Source organism: Heptranchias perlo, chromosome 5, assembly GCF_035084215.1.
Source record: "Heptranchias perlo isolate sHepPer1 chromosome 5, sHepPer1.hap1, whole genome shotgun sequence".
Lineage (NCBI taxonomy): Eukaryota > Metazoa > Chordata > Chondrichthyes > Hexanchiformes > Hexanchidae > Heptranchias > Heptranchias perlo.
In genome coordinates this window covers 81,391,790-81,414,436 of record NC_090329.1, presented here as the reverse complement: position 1 = coordinate 81,414,436, position 22,647 = coordinate 81,391,790, and the positions used below count along the sequence as shown (strand labels likewise).

General features: G+C 41.4%; 1 protein-coding gene across 5 annotated transcripts in view; it reads left to right on the top strand.

The window, feature by feature from the left end:
• LOC137321890 (amine sulfotransferase-like) overlaps positions 1-20,235 on the top strand; it is a 46,966-nt gene extending 26,731 nt beyond the window's left edge. For all 5 annotated transcript variants that reach the window (XM_067984717.1, XM_067984722.1, XM_067984721.1 and 2 more), the window contains exons 4-7: positions 225-351; positions 11,904-11,998; positions 13,091-13,262; positions 18,373-20,235. In XM_067984717.1, coding sequence (XP_067840818.1) covers positions 225-351; positions 11,904-11,998; positions 13,091-13,262; positions 18,373-18,488 — 510 coding nt within the window. In that variant the 3' untranslated portion in view covers positions 18,489-20,235. The remainder of the gene's footprint in view (positions 1-224; positions 352-11,903; positions 11,999-13,090; positions 13,263-18,372) is intronic.
• The last annotated feature ends 2,412 nt before the right edge of the window (positions 20,236-22,647 follow it).

The window sequence follows — 22,647 nt, the reverse complement described above, 5'->3', positions numbered from 1 at the left end:
AGTTCTTTTAAAGAGCAGGCATGATGGACCAAATGGCCTCCTTCTGCTGTACCTACTGTGATGATTACCAGTATGGGAAAGTTACAACATCTTATGAAATTAAAGGTGTAAAACAGGTTCGCTGCAACTTCTAATATCAGAATATATTTGCACACTCTGCCAATTTTTTTCATTTATATAATTTTAGGTGCTCTGCATTTCACACTCTGGTACTTTCCATACAGATTATTTATGTTGCACGGAATCCTAAGGATGTACTGGTCTCTTCCTATTATTTCCATATGCATCTTGCCCTGTATGAATCACCAAAGGATTTTCCAGACTTTTTCGAAAAATTCATTGATGGTAGAGGTAAATATTTAGGTTATTATTTCATGAACATTGTGTAAATGAAATGTCAGTTTTATCACCAAACCTCATCCTTCTGCATAGTATTGGCTTAGCTATATTTAATTTTATTTAAGTAATAATGGACTGATTGAAGGAACTTTATTAGTTATTTAGCACACCAACCACCATTATTGAATTCCTTTTAAACGATGGGAGATGGAATAGTTATATTCTAAATCTGGGTATTTCTGGAAATTTTTTAACATGATCAATCCAAAAAAGAAGATGTGGAGATGCCGGTGATGGACTGGGGTTGACAATTGTAAACAATTTTACAACACCAAGTTATAGTCCAGCAATTTTATTTTAAATTCACAAGCTTTCGGAGGCTTCCTCCTTCCTCAGGTGAACGTTGTTGGAAATGAAATCCTCGAAATGAAATCGCATTTATAAATCACAGAACAATGCTTGGTGATTACAGACAGTTTTTTCAACTGCCCGTTGCCAAGGCAGTGTGAGCGTTCCAAGTCAGGGTTGCCCCGGTGAGCCTCACTTATGCCACTCTTTTGATCTGAGTGCTGGCAGCATTTAGAGCAAAAGAGACGAGAGCAATGGAAAATCTGTCAGCTGAGACCATCCAACCACCCCAACCCTGTACCCAGCAGGAATTCTCCAGAGTTTCATTATCAGGGTAGAAATCCAGTGTTTCTGGACCATGCCTAATTTCTCTCTTTTTCCTTCCTCCTCCCCACCCCCACCACCCCCAATGTGGGCTTTATAAATGGAGACCGTGCCAGCTCTCCAAGAATAATCCAGCTGGTACCACTCTCCCATCCTATCCCCATAGCCCTGCAACTTTTTTCCCCTTCGAGTACTTATTCAGTTCCCTTTTGAAAGCCATGATTGAATCTACCTCCACCACCCTCTCAGGCAGTGCAATACAGATCGTAACCACTTGCTGTGTTTATAATTTTTTAAAAAAGTTTTTCCTCATGTTGCCTTTGGTTCCTTTGCCATCATCTTAAATCCATGTCCTCTGGTTCTTGACCCTCCTGCCAATGGGAACAGTTTCTCTCTATCTAATCTGTCTAGACCCTTCATGATTTTGAATATCTCTATTCAAATCTCTTCTCAACCTTCTCTGCTCCCAGGAGAACAACCCCAGCTTTTCCAGTCTATCCACATAACTAAAGTCCCTCATCCCTGGAATCATTCTAGTAAATCTCTTCTGCACCCTCTCTGGGGCTTTCACATCTTTCCTAAAATGCGGCGCCCAGAACTGGACACAATACTCCAGTTGTGGCCGAACCAGTGTTTTATAATGGTTCATCATGATTTCCTTGCTTTTGTACTCTATGCCTCTATTTATAAAGCCCAGGATCCCATATGCTTTTTTAACTGCTTTCTCAACCTGCCCGGCCACCTTCAACGATTTGTGTTCATATACCCCCAGATCTCTCTGTTCCTGTACCTGTTTTAGAATTGTACCCTTTAGTTTCTATTGCCTCTCCTCGTTCTTCCTACTGAAATGTATCACCTCACATTTTTCTCTGATGTTTCATCTGCCACATGTCTGCCCATAACACTGGGCTGTCTATATCATCTTGAAGTATATCACTATCCTCCTCACTGTTCACAACCATTCAAAGTTTTGTCATCTGCAAATATGAAAATGCCCTGTACATCCAAGTCATTAATATATATCAAGAAAAGCAGTGGTCCTAGTACTGACCCCTGCGGAACATCACTGTACACCTCTCTCCAGTCCAAAAAATAACCGTTCAACACTGCTCTGTTTCCTGTTACATAGCCAATTTTGCATTCATGCTGCTACTGCCCCTTTTATTCCATGGGCTGCAATCTTGATGACAAGCCTATTATGCGACACTCTATCAAACGCCTTTTGAAAGTCCATATACACTACATCAACCGCATTGCCCACAACTACCCTCTCTGTTACCTCATCAAAAAACTCTCTCTAGTTAAACATGACTTGCCTTTAACAAATCCATGCTGGCTTTCCCTAATCAATCCACACTTGCCCAAGTGACTGCTAATTCTGTCCCGGATTATCATTTCTAAAAGTTACCCCACCACCGAGGTTAAACCTTGCACATTTTTTTGAACAAAGATGTAACATTCACAATTCTCCAGTCCTCTGGCACCACCCCCATATCTAAGGATGTTTGGAAGATTATAGCTAGTACCTCCACAATTTCCACCCTTACTTCCCTCAGCAACCTTGGATGCATTCCATCTGGACTGGGTGGCTTATCTACTTTAAGTACAGCTAGACTTTATTGTACCTCCTTTTATCAATTTTTAGCCAGTATCTCAACTACATCTTCCTTTACTGAGACTCTGGCAGCATCTTCTTCCTTGGTAAAGACAGAAGCAAATTACTCATTTAGTACCTCGGCCATGCCCTCTGCCTCCATGAGCAGATCTCCTTTTTGGTCCCTAATAGGCCCCACTGCTCTTACAACCTGTTTACATGCCTATGGAAGACTTTTGGATTCCCTTTTTATGTTGGCTGCCAATCTATTCTCATACTCTTTCTTTTCTTTTGTCAAGAAACAAATACTTTAGTTCTGTCTTTACGGAAGAGGACACAAATAACTCCCCAGAAATGCTAGAGAACCAAGGGTCCAGTGAGAAGGAGGAATTAAAGGATATTAGTATTAGTAAAAAAAAATTGTCGTGGAAAAATTAATGGAACTGAAAGCTGATAAATCCCCAGGGCCTGATAATCTGCATTCCAGAGTACTAAAAGAGGTAGCCATGGAAATAGAGGATGCATTGGTTGTCATCTTCCAAAATTCTACAGGATATTCTTGTTATAGAATTCTATAGAATTTTGGAACAGTTCCAGCAGATTGGAGGGTGGCAAATGTAACCTCACTATTTTAAAAAAGGAGGGAGAGAAAACAGGGAACTACAGACCGGTTAGCCGAACATCAGTAGTAGGGAAAATGCTAGAGTCTATTATAAAGGATGTGATATCAGGACACTTAGAAAATATCAACGGGATTAGACAAAGTGAACATGGATTTATGAAAGGGAAATCATGTTTGACAAACCTACTGGAGTTTTTTGAGGATGTAACTAGTAGAATAGATAAGTGGGAACCAGTGGATGTGGTTTATTTGGATTTTCAAAAGGCCTTTGATAAAGTCCCACATAAGAGATTAGTGTGCAAAATTAAAGCACATGGGATTGGGGGCAATATACTGGCATGGATTGAAAATTGGTTAACAGACAGGAAACAGAGAGTAGGAATAAATGGGTCTTTTTTGAGTTTGCAGGCGGTGACTAGTGGGGTACCGCAGGGATCGGTGCTTGGGCCCCAGCTTTTCACAATAAATATCAATGATTTGGATAAGGGAACCAAATGTAATATTTCCAAGTTTGCTGACGATACAAAACTAGGTGGGATCGTGAGTTGTGAGGAGGATGCAAATAGACTTCAAGGCGATTTTGATAAGTTGAGTGAGTGGGCAAATACATGGCAGATGCAGTATAACGTGGATAAGTGCGAAGTTATCCACTTTGGAAGGAAAAACAAAGGCAGAATATTATTTAAATGGTGATAGATTGGGAAATGTTGATCTACTAAGGGACCTGTGTGTCCTTGTACACCAGTCACTGAAAGCAAACATGCAGGTGCAGCAAGCAGTTAGGAAGGCAAATGATATGTTGGCCTTCATTGCAAGAGGATTTGAATACAGGAGCAAGGATGTCTTACTGCAGTTATGTGGAGATGCCGGTGATGGACTGGGGTTGACAAATGTAAACAATTTTACAACACCAAGTTATAGTCCAACGATTTTTATTTGAAATCTACAAGCTTTCGGAGGTTTCCTCCTTCCTCAGGTAAACAACATTTACCTGAGGAAGGAGGAAACCTCCGAAAGCTTGTAGATTTCAAATAAAAATCGTTGGACTATAACTTGGTGTTGTAAAATTGTTTACATTACTGCAGTTATACAGGGTCTTGGTGAGACCACACTGGAGTATTGTGTGCAGTTTTGGTCTCCTTACCTAATAGGATATTCTTGCCATAGAGTGAGTGCAACGAATGTTCACCAGACTGATTCTTGGGATAGCAGGACTGTCGTATGAGGAGAGATTGGGTCAACTAGGCCTGTATTCACGAGTTCAGAAGAATGAGGGGACCTCATTGAAACATATAAAATTCTGACAGGGCTAGACAGACTGGATGCAGGGAGGATATTTCCCCTGGCTCGGGGGGTCTAGAACAAGGGGTCAGTCTCAGGATACAGGGTAGGACATTTAGGACTGAGATGAGGAGAAATTTCTTCACTCGGAGGGTGGTGAACCTGTGGAATTCTCTACCACAGGAGGCCACGTCACTGAATATATCTAAGAAGGAGCTAGGTAGATTTCTAAACACAGAAGGCATCAAGGGGTATGGGGAGAGAGTGGGAATATGGTATTGAGATAGAGGATCAGCCATGATCATATTGAATAGCGGAGCAGGCTCAAAGGGCCGAATGGCCTACTTCTGCTCCTGTTTTCTATGTTTCTATGTCCCTCTTCCTTTTTCACTTCCCCTTTGAACTTTCTATATTCATCCTGGTTCTCACTTGTGTTATCTAACTTGTGACATCTGTCATACGCCCATTTTTTCTGCATTATCTTACTCTCTATGTCTTTCTCTACTGATAACATTTTGGACAGATTCTGCTAACACTCTTGAATTTCCACAATTCACTCTATCCAGGTCATTATTTACACCCAAGTGCAAAGGCGGAAAATCTGACCCATATATTTTCTACCCTGAAACCACAGGGGCTGCTGCCAGCTACCGCTCCTTTTTTTTGTGACCACTCTTCCCCCTGATTGTGACCTTGACCCCGATAATGACCTAGACTCCCTCCCTCCAATCACAGTTGCTACCCTCCCTGACTGCTACCAACCCTTTCTCATCCCAGTCACCACTACCCATCCTTTCGGTCACTGCTACCCTCCCTCCTGGTTGGCCCCTTTCTTAGTCCACTTTCGAGGACATACCTGAGGGCCGCTGTTGGCGTCGCTGTGGCCCAATCTTCGAGTCCTCTTCTCCAGCGACCCGCCTGGGGATGCCCATTAGGTGTCCACAGCATACCGACTCGATGATAATGAGGCCCAAGGCCCAGTATTATGTGCACCTACCCATTCAGGCACAAGGATCGCTCCCTGCGCACTCGTTTTTGGACTCGCTCAAATTTCTAGGTCAATATATTTTAAATATACCAGACAATTAGATGTTTGCAATGAATTGGTCACTCGTTAGTACATTGATTTTTATTACATAACAAAAGTAGATTTTCTCAATGCATGCAGATCAACCAGGTCTATTAACTATGTTTTACATAACTTAATTATGTGCTGTAACCTACTTTAAACTTCAGCTCCTACAGCAGCAAATAAAGATTTCTAAATGCCTGCCTGTCTGCCAACATTGTTATAACTTTGTACGTGGGTAAAACTTCACTGTAAATTAGTTGTTAACGTTGCCTTGGTTTTCGCAGAAAAGTGTGATTTTGCGGGTTGGGGGGTGGGGTAGTAAAAGGATACAGGAGGATGTGGAGCAATTAGGATAACTATATATAAGGAAATAGTACTGAGAACATTTGGTGGAACTTAAAGTGGAAACGACCAGGTTCTGATGGCATGCATCCTAGAAAGCTCAAGGGAGGTAGCTGAGGCTCTGACCACAGATTTTCAAACATCCTTGGAATTGGAAGTTGTGCCAAGGTCTGGAGAGTTGACAATGTAACACTTCTATTCAAAAAGGGATAAACCAGGTAGCTATGGGCTAATCAGCCTAATATTGGTAATTGGTAAGTTACTAGATGTCATAACATGGGATAAAATGAATACTCAGCTAGAAAGATGTGAGGTAATGAAGGACAGCTAACACGGAATTATAAAAGGAAAGTTGCATCTGATAAATTTTAAGTTTTTTGAGAGAATAGTGGATATTGATAAAGGAAATGCCTCTGCTGTTATGTATATGGATTTTCAAAAGACATTTGACATGTTGCTGCATAGGAGGCTTGTTGACAGAAGTAAAGTACATGGTATTAAAGGGAGGGATAGGAAACATTGTTAAGAGGGTGGTTAAAGGTCAGAAAATAAATAGTAATGGTTAATGGATGTTTTTTTGGAATGGGAAGATGTAAACAGTGGTGGTCCCCAGTGGTCAGTGTTGAGATCATTGCTTTTCTCTATCTCTCTATCTATATTTATCGCAGATGACAGAAAAATAGAGCGCGTAGCTAACTATGAAGAGGAGTATATGCAACTTCAGGAAGCCATAGACAGGTTTGTAAATTGGGCAGATAAATGACAGGTTTATAAATTGGGCAGATAAATCTCAGATGAAATATAATGCAGAAAAATGTGAGGTAATGCATTTTGGGAGGATGAATAAGAAGATGACCTATAAACCAAATGGTGAAAATTTTAAAGATGTAGAGGATCAAAGACATGGGGGTTCAGATACAGAAGTCTTTAAAGTGGGAGACCATATTGATAAAGCATATGGAGTCATAGATTTTCTGAACGAGGGCATAGAGTATGAAAACCGATGTAATGCTGAACCTATACAAATGATTGGTTAGGCCTCAGTTAGAATATTGTATTCAGTTTTGGGCACCCTACTTTAGGAAAGATAGAGGGTGCGGAGGAGATTGAATAAGATGTTACCTATAGATGAGATACTTTAGTTATGACGGCAGATTAGAGAAATGGGGGCTCTTTTCATTAGAACAGAGAACATTTGAGGAGATCTGATGAAGGTGTCCAAAATTGAGGTTTTGAGGTAAATCAGGAAAATATACTTCGTGGTTGAAGACTCAATAAATATATCACAAAAAAAAGGCGTGGTTGGGAGATTTTTTATACACAAAAGGTTGTTGGACATGGAATGCCCTACAGAACATAACATAATAAATAGAAGCAGGAATAGGCCATACAGCCCCTCGAGCCTTCTCCGCCATTCAATAAGATCATGGCTGATCTTCAGCCTCAACTCCACTTTCCCGCCCAATCCCCATATCCCTTGATTTCCCCTAGATTCCAAAAATCTATCCATCTAAGCCTTGAATATATTCAATGACTCCGCATCCACAGCCTTCTGGGGATAGAAAATTCCAAAGATTTACAACCCTCTGAGTGAGTGAAGAAATCCCTCCTCATCTCAGTCTTGAATGGCCACCCCCTTATCCAGCGATTATGACCCCTAGATCTAGACTCTCCAGCCAGGGGAAACTATCTCTCATCATCTACCCTGTCAAGCCCCCTCAGAACCTTATGTTTCAATGAGATCACCCCTCATTCTTCTTAACTCCAGAGAATATAGGCCCATTCTACTCAACCTCTCTTCATAGGACAACCTTCTCATCCCAGGAGTTAATCTAGTGAACCTTTGTTGCACTACCTCCAAGGCAAGTATATCCTTAGAAGGATATACTTGAGAGATATACTACAGAGACCAAAACTGTATGCAGTACTCCAGGTAAGGTCTCACTAAAGCCCTATACAACTGTCAGAGGTATTGATAAACTCACTAGGACCTATTAAAGGGATTGATAAACATTAATGGGGCTGTGAGAGTGATTGATAAACACAGGGGGACCTATCAGAGGGATTGATAAACACAGTGGTAACTCAGTGGAATGAAAAAACACACTTGGACCAATCAGGGTGATTTGAGAAACATTCTGGGGCCTTTCAGAGTGAAACATACTAGGACCCATCAGGATTGATAGGTCCCAATGTTTTTATCAGTGATTGATACGTCCTGGGAACTGTGAGAGATTGATAAACACAGTGGGACCTATCAGAAGGATGGTTGAACACACTTGGAGCTATCAGAGTAATGGATAAAGAAATTGGGACCTACCAAAGGTATAGATGAATACACTGCTGTTTAAGCAGAATTTATAATAAATTTGAAAGTGTAGATGATAAATATATGGGAAAGGGCAGAGGAATGGGACTAAGTAGATAGTTCTTTCAGAGAGCTGCTATAGGTACAGTGGGTTGAATGACCTCCCTCTGTGCTGTAAAATTCTATGATTCACTACACATCCATGAAAAATAAGACTTGTACATTACATTATCCACTTGAACTTACCACATTTTCAGGCAGCTGGTGCAGGAAGTGAGAGGATCAGTTACAATGAGTCCCTGCCTACTTTTGTGCCTACCAGATTTTCTGCCATAATTTCAATGGATGATGAATGTGTCAGCCCATTCTTGGGTGGGTACATGTAACTAGGTATAAGATTAAACGTAAGAGATTTAGGACAAAGAGCAGGTGATACGTTTTTACACAGAGGGTTCTGAGACTGGAATGCACTACCAGAGTTAGTGTTTGAAGCAGAAACAACGGGGCAGAAATTGCTTGCCGCTCCCTAGACTTAAATTAACCCACTAACTTACCGCTGACTTTACTTTGAGCACTTCCTCAAATAGAAAGCGGGGACGAGCCCAGCATCAGTTCAAGTGAAGCTAGGACCCTGGGAGAAGTGAGAGGATCGATCTCTCCCCTCAACCAATCAGATTGCAGCATTTTTGACAAGCTGCGCTAACTGCCTCTGCAGGCTTCCAACGTTAAAACCAGGGCATTAAAATCATTGTCAAAACTGGCATAGACAGCAAAAAAAAACGTAAGAAATAATTGAATTAAATAAGGGACAGAAGGGCTATTAAAACTTAGTTTATACCTGGTATTTTTAAGCGTACCTGTTGTGGCGATATTAGTTACTTTACAGCTGGACAGATGAGCAAGTTTGCACCTTTTTCAATGATTTCCCTATTTGCAGCCGGCAAGATGCCTTTTAATTTGAAGCTGTCACATCGCCGGCGAACCAGTAGGAGCAATTTCCGGATTTCCCTGTTTCGCCGCACATGTGCGAACACCGGAACTTGCTCCTCCATTTTGCCACTAACAACGGTGAGCACTGTTGAGCTCATTATTTCACAAGCAATTTCTGCCCCAATGTCAACATTTAAGAATAGGTTAGATAGTGATTTGAAGGAAAGGGAATAAAGATATATGGGAACAGGACAGGCACCAATGTCCTAGTATTAGGACGATAGCTCGTGTGAAGAATAAACACCAACATGGACTGGTTGGGCCAAATGGCATGTTCCCATGTTGTAATTTCTATGTAACTGAGGTGATAATGTGGTGATGTCATTCCAATTGTCCAGAAGTTTTGCTTTTAACAATAAATAATATAAAATTCATGTATTATATAAAAATAAGAACAGAAAATATATGAATTGGATCTGTGTGCCCAGGATCAATTATCCCCACCCACTAATCCAGCTTCTGCTAAGATCAACTAAAAACAATCGACTTACCAGGGGTCCCAATTTTCTTTTTAGAACAATGGGATAGTGCTTTGTTTTTCTCCACAATAAATGATCATTAATTCCCTTCCGCTTACCCACCAAGTCAAACTTCCCCCAAGGTCCTCCTCTGCCCTAGCCCGGAACTCTCATCTTTCTCTGGTTTCTCTCCCATCTCCACTTGTGCCCTCTCCAAGCTAATCTGGTCTTTGAGAGCTACCTCCAGCTCTTTTGATCCTATTCCCACGAAACTGCTGACCACCCAACTTCCCTGCATGTCCCCCCATGCTAGCTGATATTGTAAACGTCTCTCTCTGCAAACTACCGCCCCTTTCCTCTCAAGTCCTTGAATGTGTTGTTGCCTCCCAATTCTGTGCCCATCTTTCCTGCAACTCCATGTTCGAACCTCACCCTGTCATTGCACTAAAACAGCCCTAATTAAAGTCACAAAAGACATTCTATGTAACTGTGACCGTGGTGCACTATCCCTTCCCATCCTTCTTGATCTGCCAGCAGCCTTTGACATGCTTGACCACGCCATCATCCTCCAACGCCTCTCCTCCATTGTCCAGCTGAATGGGACTATCCTCACCTGGTTCCATTCTTGCCTATCCAGACATAGCCAAAGAATATGCTGCGATGCCCACTCTTCCCACTCCCATACTATTACCTCTGAAGTCCTCCAAGGATCTATCCTTGGCCTCCTTTTTCTCATCTACACTCTGCCCCTCGGCAACATTATCTGAAAACACGTCAGGTTCCATGTGTACACTGACGACACCCAGCTCTACCTCACCACCAGCTCCCTTGACCCTATGTTGTCACACTGCAGGTCCAACATCCAGTCCTAGATGAGCAGAAATTTCCTCCATTGGGAAAACTGAAGCCATTGTCTTCGGCCCCCGCCACAAACTTTGTTCGCTAGCCACCGATTCTGGCCACCGTCTCAGGCTGAACCAGACTGTTCGCAACCTCGTCCTATTTGACCCTGAGCTGAGCTTCCAACCCCATATCCTCTCTATCACAAAGACTGGCCACTTCCGTCTCCCTAATGTCCCCTGACTCCACTCCTGCCTCAGCCCATTTGCTGCTGAAACCCTCATTCATGCTTTTGTTACTTCCAGACTCAACTACTTCAATGCTCTCTTAGACTCTCCATAAACTTAAGCTCATCCAAAACTCTGCTGCCTGTATCCTAACTCACACCAAGATCCATTAACCCATCACCCCTGTGCTCGCTGATCTACATCAGCTCCCAGTCCAGCAAAGCCTTGTTTTTTTAAAAAAAAAATTCTCACCCTTGCAGTCAAATCCCTCCCTGGCCTTGCCCCTCCTATCTTTTGTAACCTCCTCCATCCCTACAACCCTTAGAGCTTTGCATTCCTTCAACTCTGGCCTCTTGTGCATCCCCCACTTCCTTTGCCCCACCATTGGCAGCCATGCCTTCAGTCATCTAGGCCCTAAGGAATTCCCCCCCCTTAAACCTCCACCTCTCTTTTTAAGATGCTCCTTAAAACCTACCTCTTTGACCAAACTTCTGGTCACCTGGCCTAATATCTCCTCCTTTGGCTTGGTGCCAATTTTTATTTTATTATCCTCCTGTGAAGCACTTTGGTTTGTATACTCCATTAAAGGCGCTATATAAATGCGAGTTGTTGTTATGTAATTGCAGAAATGTGCTGCTTAGAAATGAAATGTAGGATTTCTGATATGCGATAAACAGTTATGTTGAAAGAAACTATTTAGGATGGGTAGATTTGTTGAGTTCTTATTTTTCTCGTGAATCAGCATGGTAGCATTTTCATTGATGAATGTTACAGGTTTGGAAGGCTGATCTTTTCAGTTTTATTCCAGGAAAGTAGTATTCTAAACTGAAGCATTGCAGAATTTTTCACACTTTTTCCAATACACTCTGCTGCATGCAAGGCCACAACAATGGTGCAGTCTTGAAAAATGTGTGGGACAGCAAGGTGTGATAGTGCAGTTTCATCACTGTTATAACTTTTAAAAAGTGAATTAATAATCCCATAATATCTTTAAAAATAAACTGTGGACTTGTATCCTGTGTTCCTATGTAATGTGATCACTTGTAATTACTTAAAATGTTTACAGATTGCTAAAACTATACTCTAATTTGTCATTGTCCATAATTATTAAATCAGTTGAAATGTAATATAATTTTGAATATTTCTTTTCTCTAACAGTGGAATTCAGCTGCTGGTTTGACCATATCAGGGAGTGGTATGCTCACAAGGATGAATTCAACTTCTTATTCCTAACCTATGAGGAGATGAAGAAGGTAATGCAATTATGCAAGTGTTGCATTTTTGTGCTTGTCTGTTCGCATTATCTGAGCGCTGTGCAATACTTCCCATATTATTAACTGATTGCTAGTAAGAGTACCAAATCATTCTATAATTAATATTGCTAATAACTGGGTAGGTGAAGCACCTATTGCTATATCTGCTACTTTCTATATGCTTAACCCTAAGTTTTTAAAATTGAACTTGCCAACTTAGGAATTTACTGATTCATCTCTGGTCCAATGCTATGAATGGTAGGAATGAATAATACTGGGGGAAGAATTGCTCTGGTTGCTATGCATAACATCACACATTCGTTAAAAAAGTTGTGTTTATGATTTTAATACATATGAGAATGAAATGGTCGTTACTTTACGAGTTTGCACTCCTAGCGTAAATGAACTTTTTGACCAGTGTTAGCCCCAGTGCACTAACATATTCATTTGAGTTGCTCGAATCATGTTTTCAAAACCAAGACTAAAATCCTAGAAAAGGGCAATGGACAAATCTTAGTTAGCCTCTAAAAAAGGAAGATGGAGAAGAATTGTTGTAATTTCTGTACAGGTCGTTTCATGAGTTCATGTTTCCGGCACGGAGCCTCGCTGGCTGCAAGCAGATATTGGGAATTAATGAACAAAAATGATTGAGGAACATCGGATATGCAATTCTGGCAGGTGTGGGTCCACGCCGGGAGTGCAAACTCGTAAAGAAAAGACCATTTCGTTCTCGTAGTAAAATCAAAAACACTTTTTTAATGCATTTGCGATGTTGTTCATAGTAACCAGAGCAATTCTTCCCCCAGTATTATCAACTCCTGCCATTCATAACATTGGACCTGAGATGAATCAGTACATTTCTATTGAACTTTGGCAAGTTCAATTCTAAAAACCTAGGGTTAAGCATGTAGAGTACATATCAATAGTTGCTTCTCCTACCTAATCATTCTATTAACATTGCTGCTAATTCGGTACTCTTACTGGCAATCAGTGAATAATATGGGAGGTACTGCATTGTCAAATGTCACAGAAGCTGTTGCTACTCTTAAGCTTCAAGGATAGGTAACTGTTTACTATATCTATGCCCAACAGGGCCTTAGAGCATCAGTACAAAAAATTTGCAACTTTGTTGGAAGAGAGTTGGATGATGAAAAACTCGACAGTGTGATGGAACACTGCCGGTTCGATATTATGAAAAAGAATCCAATGGCCAACTATGAAGGAATCCCCAAAAAATCCTCAGATGGAGCATTTCTTCGAAAAGGTACCGGGTATGATTTTTTTTTTTGCACATCAGGGTAGATTTTATGAATTTGTGCTCTTGGCGCACTGCTTTGCGTGATGGGAACACATCAGGAATTTGGGAATAGAGGTCAGCGCATTCGGAAGGTTTTCCTCCCATTAAAATTAATGGACAAAGTCATGTGCATGCTAACCTCAGTGCCCAAGTTCCTAATGAGCACTCTTGTTCCACAAAGCTTTGTGATTGGAGTATGAATTTGTAACATCTACCCGTGGAGTAGGGTTTCTGGTAAAGTAGTTAGTGTTGCATCAGTTAACTTCTTTAAATTAGACTGCACGACTCTCTGGTTAGGAATAGCTGTTGTTTGTTATGAGGATGAGTACAGATAGAAATTATTAAGTACTGTGTGAAATGTGATGTTTTGTAAACTGGTGGGACCATGGTCGTGACTTAAGGCAGGATCAAGGATGAATCATGTTGGATAAAAAGGTGATTTTAAAAAATAGCTATGCTGGAGGTTTACTTAATTTAGCTTTGGGAATCTTTGCAGAAGAATGAAATGGTCATTCTCCTCTCGCTTTCTTAAGTTCTTTATACATCTTAAACATTATGTAACTGAAAAATGCTCATTTTACTTGGTATTAAAATGTTAACAACATAAAGACCAAGTTGCAGAAATTCCTCAAGGGTTCCACTAGTTTCCTGGATTCTCTGGAAACTGTTCTCCACTGTTTCTGTAAGTTTCCAATTTGCCTTGTAAGGTGAGGAAGCTCCTTCCACCCCTTACAAGGCAGATAGTGTCAAGGGGTGGGGACGCCCTACGCTAGGAGATTCTGCTCTTTGGCTCGATCGGGACCTGGCATATCAGTGAAGGCTGGGTGGCTTACTGGCCTCATAGGCAGGTAAAGGCCCTACTGGTGGGCTTCTGGTCACGCAAGTGGCCTGAAACCTTGAAGAAACACGTTATTTTTTGATATCTGCTTCCATGCTCAGGAGCTGACTAATATAGTTGGGGAAAGTGGGAGCCTGGGTGCTGGAGTTTCTGGTCGCATGGTGCAGGCATGTGACGTGCCCATAGTGGCACTTGTGCCTGCCTTCCCCATGCTAATTAGGTTCCCTTTCACTGACCCTGCAAATTCTGGTGGGGTCAGCACTAGGGGGCATCAGCAAGCACGATTCCGACAGTTATACGGGATTGTGTCCCAAGGAATTTCCTCCTCCAATAAAAGCTGTAGCTAAATGTATGAAAAAAGATGACACTGTAATTATGGATGAGGAAGGCCATTCATCCCATCTTAATTCATCCATCCAGAAAGTCCCTAAAATCCACCATTGCAAAATCTAGTTGTTTCTTAAATGATTGCAAGGTTTTCACCTTCACTATACTATATCTGGAAGTCCATTCCATATGTTGATCATCCTTTGTGCGAACAAAAGCATCTTGATATTGGTCCTAAATTTATGTTTTGCTAGTTCGCATCAGTGTCCCTTTTGTACTATTCACACAATCTAAAATAATTTTCTGGATTTACCTTTTCCATACCACTTACTATGTAGTATACCTCAATGAGATCAGTCAATTTAAACTGTTCCCACCGGGTGGGAAACAGGAGGCAACGGGTCGATGGCCAGTTATTCATTTCCACCCCCCCCCCCCGACCGCAATTTATCTTTTCCATTAAAGTGAATGGAAAGGCAAATTGGGCAGGAGGTAAAACGGGTGACCAACCCACCTGGTGAGAACAATTAAAACGGGCCCCCACTTCTCAGATATCTCCTTTTCAAGGCTGAAAAGCCCAGGTTTCTCTAATCTCGCTTTATAACTGACTCCTATCATTAAGAATCAGCCTCATAGCTTTGTAATGATTCCAATGCTTGAATGTCTCCCTTGTGTCTCGGTGGCCAGAACTGGACACCATACTCGTGCTGTAGTCTGATCAGAGTAGTGCATAGTTTGATTATGACTTTCTCTGACTTGTATTCTACCATTTTGGCTATGTGGTTCAAGATTCTATTGGTTTTGTTCATTTTGTTGCTCTGCATTTGATGGAGATGTTAGTCGTCTAGGTAACTAAGTAAAACTCCTAGGTGTTTTCCAACTTCACCCTTGGCTATTTGAACAATATTCATGGAGTACTCGTGTCGCCCATTTTTCCTCCTTGTGCAGTACTTTACATTTGGCCTCATTACATTTGGCCTGCTAACTCATATTGTCCAACTCATTGTGATTTCTAAGCTGCCTTCTTTGATTCCACTGCTCAGCCTAGTGAACATACGAATTAAGAGCAGAAGTAGGCCATTTGGCCCCTCGATACTGCTCTGCCATTTGATAAGGTCATGGCTGATCTGGTTGTGACCTCAAACCTACTTTCCCATCTACCTACTATAACCTTTGACTCCCTTATTAATCAGGAATCTATCTAACTCAGCCTTAAAAATATTCAACGACCCTGCTTCCACCGCGCTCTCTGGGGAAGGGGGTTCCACAGACTCATGACCCTCAGAAATAATTTCTCCTCATCTACATCTCAAATGGGAGACCCCTTATTTTTAAACCGTGGCCCCTAGTCCTAGACTCTCCCACAAGGGGAAACATCCTTTCAGCATTTACCCCTTCTAATCCCCTCAGGATCTTGTATGTTTCAATAAGATCAACTCTCATTCTTCTAAACTCCAGTGTATACAGGCCCAACTTGTCCAACCTTTCCTCATAAGATAACTCCCTCATCCCAGGAATCAGTCGAGTGAACCGCCTCTAAAGCAATTATGTCCTTTCTTAAATAAGGAGACCAAAACTGCACACAGTATTCTAGATGTGGTCTCACCAATGTCCAGTACAACTGTAGCAAAACATCTCTACTTTTATATTCCATTCCCCTTGCAAAAAATGACAACATTCCATTTGCCTTCCTAATCACTTGCTGTACCTGCATACTAACTTTGTTGTGATTCATGTACTAGAACACCCAGATCCCTCTGTACCACAGAGTTTTGCAATCTCTCGCTATTTAAATAATATACTGCTTTTCTATTCCTCCTGCCAAAGTGGACAAGTTCACATTTTCCCACATTATAGTCCATCTGCCAAATTTTTGCCCACTCACTTAACCTATCTATATCCCTTTGCAGACTCCTTATGTCCTCTTCACAACTTACTTTCCTTCCTACCTTTGTCATCAGCAAATTTAGCAACCATACATTTGGTCCCTTCATCCAAGTCATTGATATAGATTGTAAATAGTTGAGGCCCCAGCACTGATCCCTGTGGCACTCCACTCGTTACATCTTGCCAACCTGAAAACAACCCATTTATGCCTACTCTCTGTTTCCTGTAAGCTAACCAATCCTTTATCCATGCTAATATGTTACCCCCCTACACCATGAGCTCTTATTGTGTAGTAGCTTTTGATGTGGCACCTTGTCAAAAGCCTTCTGGAAATCCAAGTACATCACATCCACATGATCCCCTTTATCCACGTTGCCTGTTACTTCCTCAAAAAACTCTAATAAATTAGTCGAACACAATTTCCCTTTCACAAAGCTGTGTTGACTCTGCCTGATTGCATTGAGATTTTCTAAGTGCCCTGCTACAACCTCCTTAATGATAGATTCTAGCATTTTCCCTATGACAGATGTTAAGCTAACTGGCCTGTAGTTCCCGGCTTTCTGCATCCCTCCTTTCTTGAATAGAGGAGTTACATTTGCTATTTTCCAGTCTGGTATCATCTGTAAATTTGACCAATTTGCATTGAGCTTATGAATCCAAGTCATTGATGCAAATTAGTAGTTCTAACACTGAACCCTGGGATACCCCAAATAGCATTTCCACCCCATGATAACTCCTCTAATAAGTACCCGTTGTTTTCTACCTTCAGACAATTTCTTATCTAGTCCCAATATGTACTTGAATCCTCACAGCTTTGAGCTTAATACCCTTATGTGTGGAACTTTATCAAATACACTTTGGAAGTCTAGATACAAACATGTGATAAGGTCATCCAGGTTATTACTTCCTCAAAGAGGTCATGGGGGTAGAAATTGGACCTCATGGCACCTGTTTTACAAGCTTAAAATATGATGTGGAGATGCCGCTGATGGACTGGGGTGGACAAATGTAAGGAGTCTTACAACACCAGATTATAGTCCAACAGTTTTATTTGAAATCACAAGCTTTCGGAGGCTTCCTCCTTCGTCAGATACACTCTCCTGATGAAGGAGGAAGCCTCCGAAAGCTTGTGATTTCAAATAAAACTGTTGGACTATAACCTGGTGTTGTAAGACTCCTTACATAGGCACAACAAGGACCAATTTTGGAGCCCAATGTCCCATGGTCAAAGGATGATTGGAGGATGCCTGATCCGATATTAGGCCGGGCCATTTTTCAGGCTCCTTACAGATATAAATGAAGGGCCTAATGCCCGTCTCAGGCCCCATTGTCGAAATTGGAGTATATTGAGCAGAGCACGAGCTGGGGCTGCTCCACCCGGGATTCTTCAGTGGCCACTGCAGCCTAAGCAACAGCTACCAACAAAGAGTAAGTTTTTTTTAAATTGAATTTCAGAAATCATAACTGTGGAGCTAGGAGGAGCAGGAATGCTCCCCCCAACTCCACAGCACTCGAGATTACATTCCTACCCACCCCCCACCCCCCCACAACCCCAGTTACCACTTCACATCCCTTCCCAGCCATTGCAGGAGAGGCAAGCAGCCCTTCATTCATATTTTTAAAGTGAGCAAGCTGCCTGTGGAGGCCCAATTTTAGGCCGGCCTTGGGTTCCCTGGTTAGGGGGCGCGTGGCACCCATTTCCAGATCGAAAATGGGCCTGAAGGAATTTCCATCCCAAGGAGTTTGATTAGACAAGATTTCTCCATTCTGAATCCACGTTGGCAGCTGTTTACTAGGTTATTATTGTACAGATAATCTCCAAATTTGCTCCTGATCAATTTTAATATCATACATGGACGCAGTCAGACAATAGTCAAATTGGAGAATAATTGGAGGACTGTGTATTACTAATAGAAAATAAGAAGTCATACTTTTGATAACTACTTCCCTCAATTTTCTTTTCAATTTTGTTCTCAATTGCTTATTATGACTTTCATTTTCATGGATTTTCATTTTTCTTTTCAGGTACAATTGGAGACTGGAAAAGTCACTTCACTGTGGCTCAATCTGAGATGTTTGACAGGATTTTCCAAGAAAGAATGAAGGATGTCCCTTTAGAGTTTATCTGGGATAAGGAATAAATAAAACGCAACAGTTAACAGAATGTGATGTTCTAGAAATAAATGAAAGAAAATGTTTGCAGACCATGCATATATGTATCTCTAGACATGCTTTTTATGGTGAATTATATTAAGAGGTGTGAATTTATACATTTTTAAATATTGGTGAAAATCTACACTATTCAATGTATGGAAGTTTGGGTAGATGATGAGCATTAACCATTTGACTATTAATCATCCAAATCCAGTGGATTGGCAAAAAAAATTGGCTTTTTTTTGTTTTACATTTGGAGAATAGCCCTTAAAGTACATATTTATATTTTCTGCATTTGAAAGTAATGAGCCAAATGAAGAGGAGATTGTCAACCATATTCAAAAAAATGATTTTAAAATAGAGAAGAAAATATGTGATTTCCTAAAAATTAGACTTTTGTCATGTATTTCTCCTCAAAGTTCATGTGTGGGAAAGGTTTGGAGCATGCATGGTGTCAGTGATTCTTTAGTCTAACATCAGTTTGGATGTGTTCTAGCAGGTAATTAATGGTTGTTTTATATTTCCACGTGTGTTGGTGGGGGTAGATGTTGTTTCCAGTGGCAGGGTTACTGACCAATTACTCTATCCTGGATTGTATTGAGCTTCCAGAGTGGTGCTATGGCTGCATTCATTCAGGCAAGTGATGATCAAGTCAGGAGTGTGACGGAAAACCTTATCGATGCTGGAAAGGTTTTAAGGGTCAGAAAGTGAACCACTTGTCGGAGTACCCAGTGTCTGGCCTTCCCTTGCAGCCACTGTGTTGATTCAGCTGATCCAGTTAAGCTTCTGGTGAATAGTGACCCCATAGATGTTAATAAAGGGGACTCTGTGACGGTAGTGAGGGGGAGCTGGTTGGGTGTTTCTTGTTAGAAACCATCATTACCTGGCACCTATGTGTTGCAAATGTTACCTGCCACTTTGTCAGTTCAAGCCTGGATGTCCCGGTTCTACTGTAGGCTGGCATGGACTTTTTCATTAACAGAGAAGTTGTGAATGCTGCTGCATACTACAGAATCATTCTTATAAAGTCACTCCTGACCTTATGATGGAGTAAAGGTAATTGATGAAACTGCTGATAGTTGGGCTGAGCACACATTTCCCTGAGGAACTCCTGCAGCAATGTCCCTGGGTAATGATTGGTCTCCGACAAGCTCCCGAGCAGAGCAACCCCAGCTTTTTTTGTGTCGGATATGACTCCAACCACTGGATGATTTTCCCTCTGATCCCCCATTCATCTCAGTTTTCCCAGGGCACTTGGTGCTGTACTTGGTTTCATAACAAGACTGTTTAAAGAATTACATTTGGAAGGGATTTACTTTGCTTAGGGGTGGCGAGGAACCAAAAGAGCCAGGATAATGTCGCAAGTGACCCAATGATGTGATTGGGTGTGATTTATGATATAACAGCATGTGTGTTGGTAAACAAACACAATAAGGCGTGTTATCTTTTTCATGTAAATATTTTTTTTCTATATTTTGAGGGAAATGGTCCATTATTTTTTTTTCTGGTTGACCTCTGGGCATTTTTCTCTACTCTGAAGACTCTATGGAAATAGTAATGAATATGTAATGAACTACAAACGTATGTACTTTTTTGTAGCATTTGTAAACTAAGTCGATAATTGTGAGGTTTTTATCTCGGTGATTAACTTCTGTCATTATTGAATGATTACAGTTTCAGGTGATGCTATGGATAATATATACTGATACTAAGAAATAAATCTTATTAACCATATTTGTCCTTTGAATTTAAAACTTTTTTTAAAAAGAGGATGTGAGCTTTTTTTAGTTATTTTCTTTCTCCTTCCCAATTTTTCCCCTTGTGATGTCTCCAAGACAGGATGCCACCTGTTCAGGCAGTGACAAGCATACTAGTACACTGTCCTAATAGGTTTGTTTGTGTACAGTCTGCCAGTGCTGTCTCAGCTGCAAGGAGGTACAAGAGTTTTAAAGAAGACTAAGGTTTATGAAATTGAGAAAATTAGCAAACTGACTTGGCAAATAGAAATTAGTGACAAATGGAATTTATTTTTGATCAGTTGGATGTTTGTCACATGCAAAAGCCTTCACCATATTTGGGAATCTCCAAGCCAAGCTACTGAGAAATCCACACAGGTAGAAGAAAGAACAAACTTACATTCATATAGTCTCATTCACGACCTCAGGATGTTGCAAAGTGCTTCACAGCCAATGAAGTGTTTTGAGGTGTAGTCACTGTTGTAATGTAGGGAAACGCAGCAAGTCAATTTGTCCTATTTGAACCAATAGCATGCAAGTTAGTTTCCCCAATGCCACAATACAATAGCCAGTTCCTTACAAGAGGGTCACCACTAATGCAACTGGTTCAAAACAAACTAAAGGTGCGTGCATGAGTTAAATAAATGTTATCCAGGGCACTCCCTCTGTACTGCACTGAAATGTCAGCTTAAATTATGTGTTCAAGTCTCTGGATTGGGTTTTGAATCTTCTGCCTCAGAGCCAAGGCACACCTGGAGAGCCTGCCTGATTTAGAGTGCAAACTCTCTCTACAGGGACATATCCCAATTATCTAAGTTCAGAGAATACAGGTGCAGTTTGAGCAAAATGTATGCACAGGAAGATTGAAGTTTTATCTGGTTAAACTATGATCAGGTATTTCCTTGGAGCTGGTCCCACTCCGCCACTAACTTCACTTAGTGTGGCGGAGAACCTATTTATGCATTGTAAACAGTGTTTCTGTAGCACTTTCAGCAAAGTCATGGCGGTGGAACAGGACCAGCACTGAGGAAATTCCCAACTCGGGTAATTTACCAGCGCAGCGCACTGGTAAGCTCGCCACTGCTTGCCAAATTAGGGCCACCTTACCTGTTGGGGAATTGGTGCTGCTTAAAATCCTTCATCTACTATAACTGATTTCTAACAGCAGATCTATAACATCAGCAGTCTGATGCCACCTGAAATACATCCTTCACATACTAACCTTCAGCTAATGCACTCAATCTTGTTTCAAGAGAAACTGGCTCATTGATGCCATTGAAAAGCAGGTGGCGAGAAACTATTTTCCTAACATCAAAGAGCTAACCTACAATGAGCAGCTCGAGACACTCTGCACTAGCTGTGGAAGATGCCACCATCGGTAGGACTGTGCATGCCTCAAATTAGTGGGTGCAGACCTAGACAAGCAGAAAAATCCTCACCTTTCGCTGTCTCTCCAGATTCTGCATATCCATTCTGAGCTTGTATCCCCTTTTCCTGTGGATCCATTACAGCAAATAAGTGAAAAGGAAGATGACCTGTGAGGATTTTTTTTTCTTAATGTTTGTTCTTAGGATGTGGGTGATGCTGGCAAGGCCACTTTTTTTTTGTCCATTCCCAGTTGCCCTGAGAAGGTGATGGTGGGCCTTCTCCTTGAACTGTTGCAGTCCTTGTAATAATTCCACCCACAGTGGTTTTTGGTCAATATCCTACCTATGAAGATGAAATAACAGGGATTTATGTCAAAGTTAAGATTGTGTATAACTTGTAGGGAAACTTGGAGGCGTTGATGGTCCTATGACATTGCTACTTTTGTCCTCTGCATCTATGGTCTGCTAGTGCATTGTCCTAATGCATAGAGGGCAGGCCTGGAGGCAGCAGGGACAGGTTAGAAAGAGTAGTGTGTTCCAGCTTTCAGACCCTAGGCCCAGTAGAATGGTGATGGCTCGAGTTTACCTGCATGCAGGTGCTGTTTCTCAGGACAGCAGCGATTGCAAGGCCTCAGCTGATTATGCCAGTGGCTCATAGGAGGCAAGACCAAGCTGCCCAGGCAGATGCACAAGAGATGCTGCCATTTGTGGATTCTTATCTGTTTAAATATTTCCATTTGTCACCACTGCTATTACATTTCCCCTGCCTTCGTGGTAAGTCCAGCCTTCAATACAGAAAACTATTTAGAGGCACCAGTGCCTCCTTCTTGGTACCAACTTGTCATAAGAAGATCACCTTGATCCCATGAGCCATTTGCCCCAGAAGAGCAGCCAACCATCTTTTGTGATACAAGCCCTCAGGTAGCATGTAGGAAAAGTACAAGAATAGGAGAAAGGAAAGCATATTTAGATGGCATAGGGAAACGTGTGAATAAGCCGTAGTCTGTTTCATGTAGATACATAAGAATTGTGTGATTAAAGTG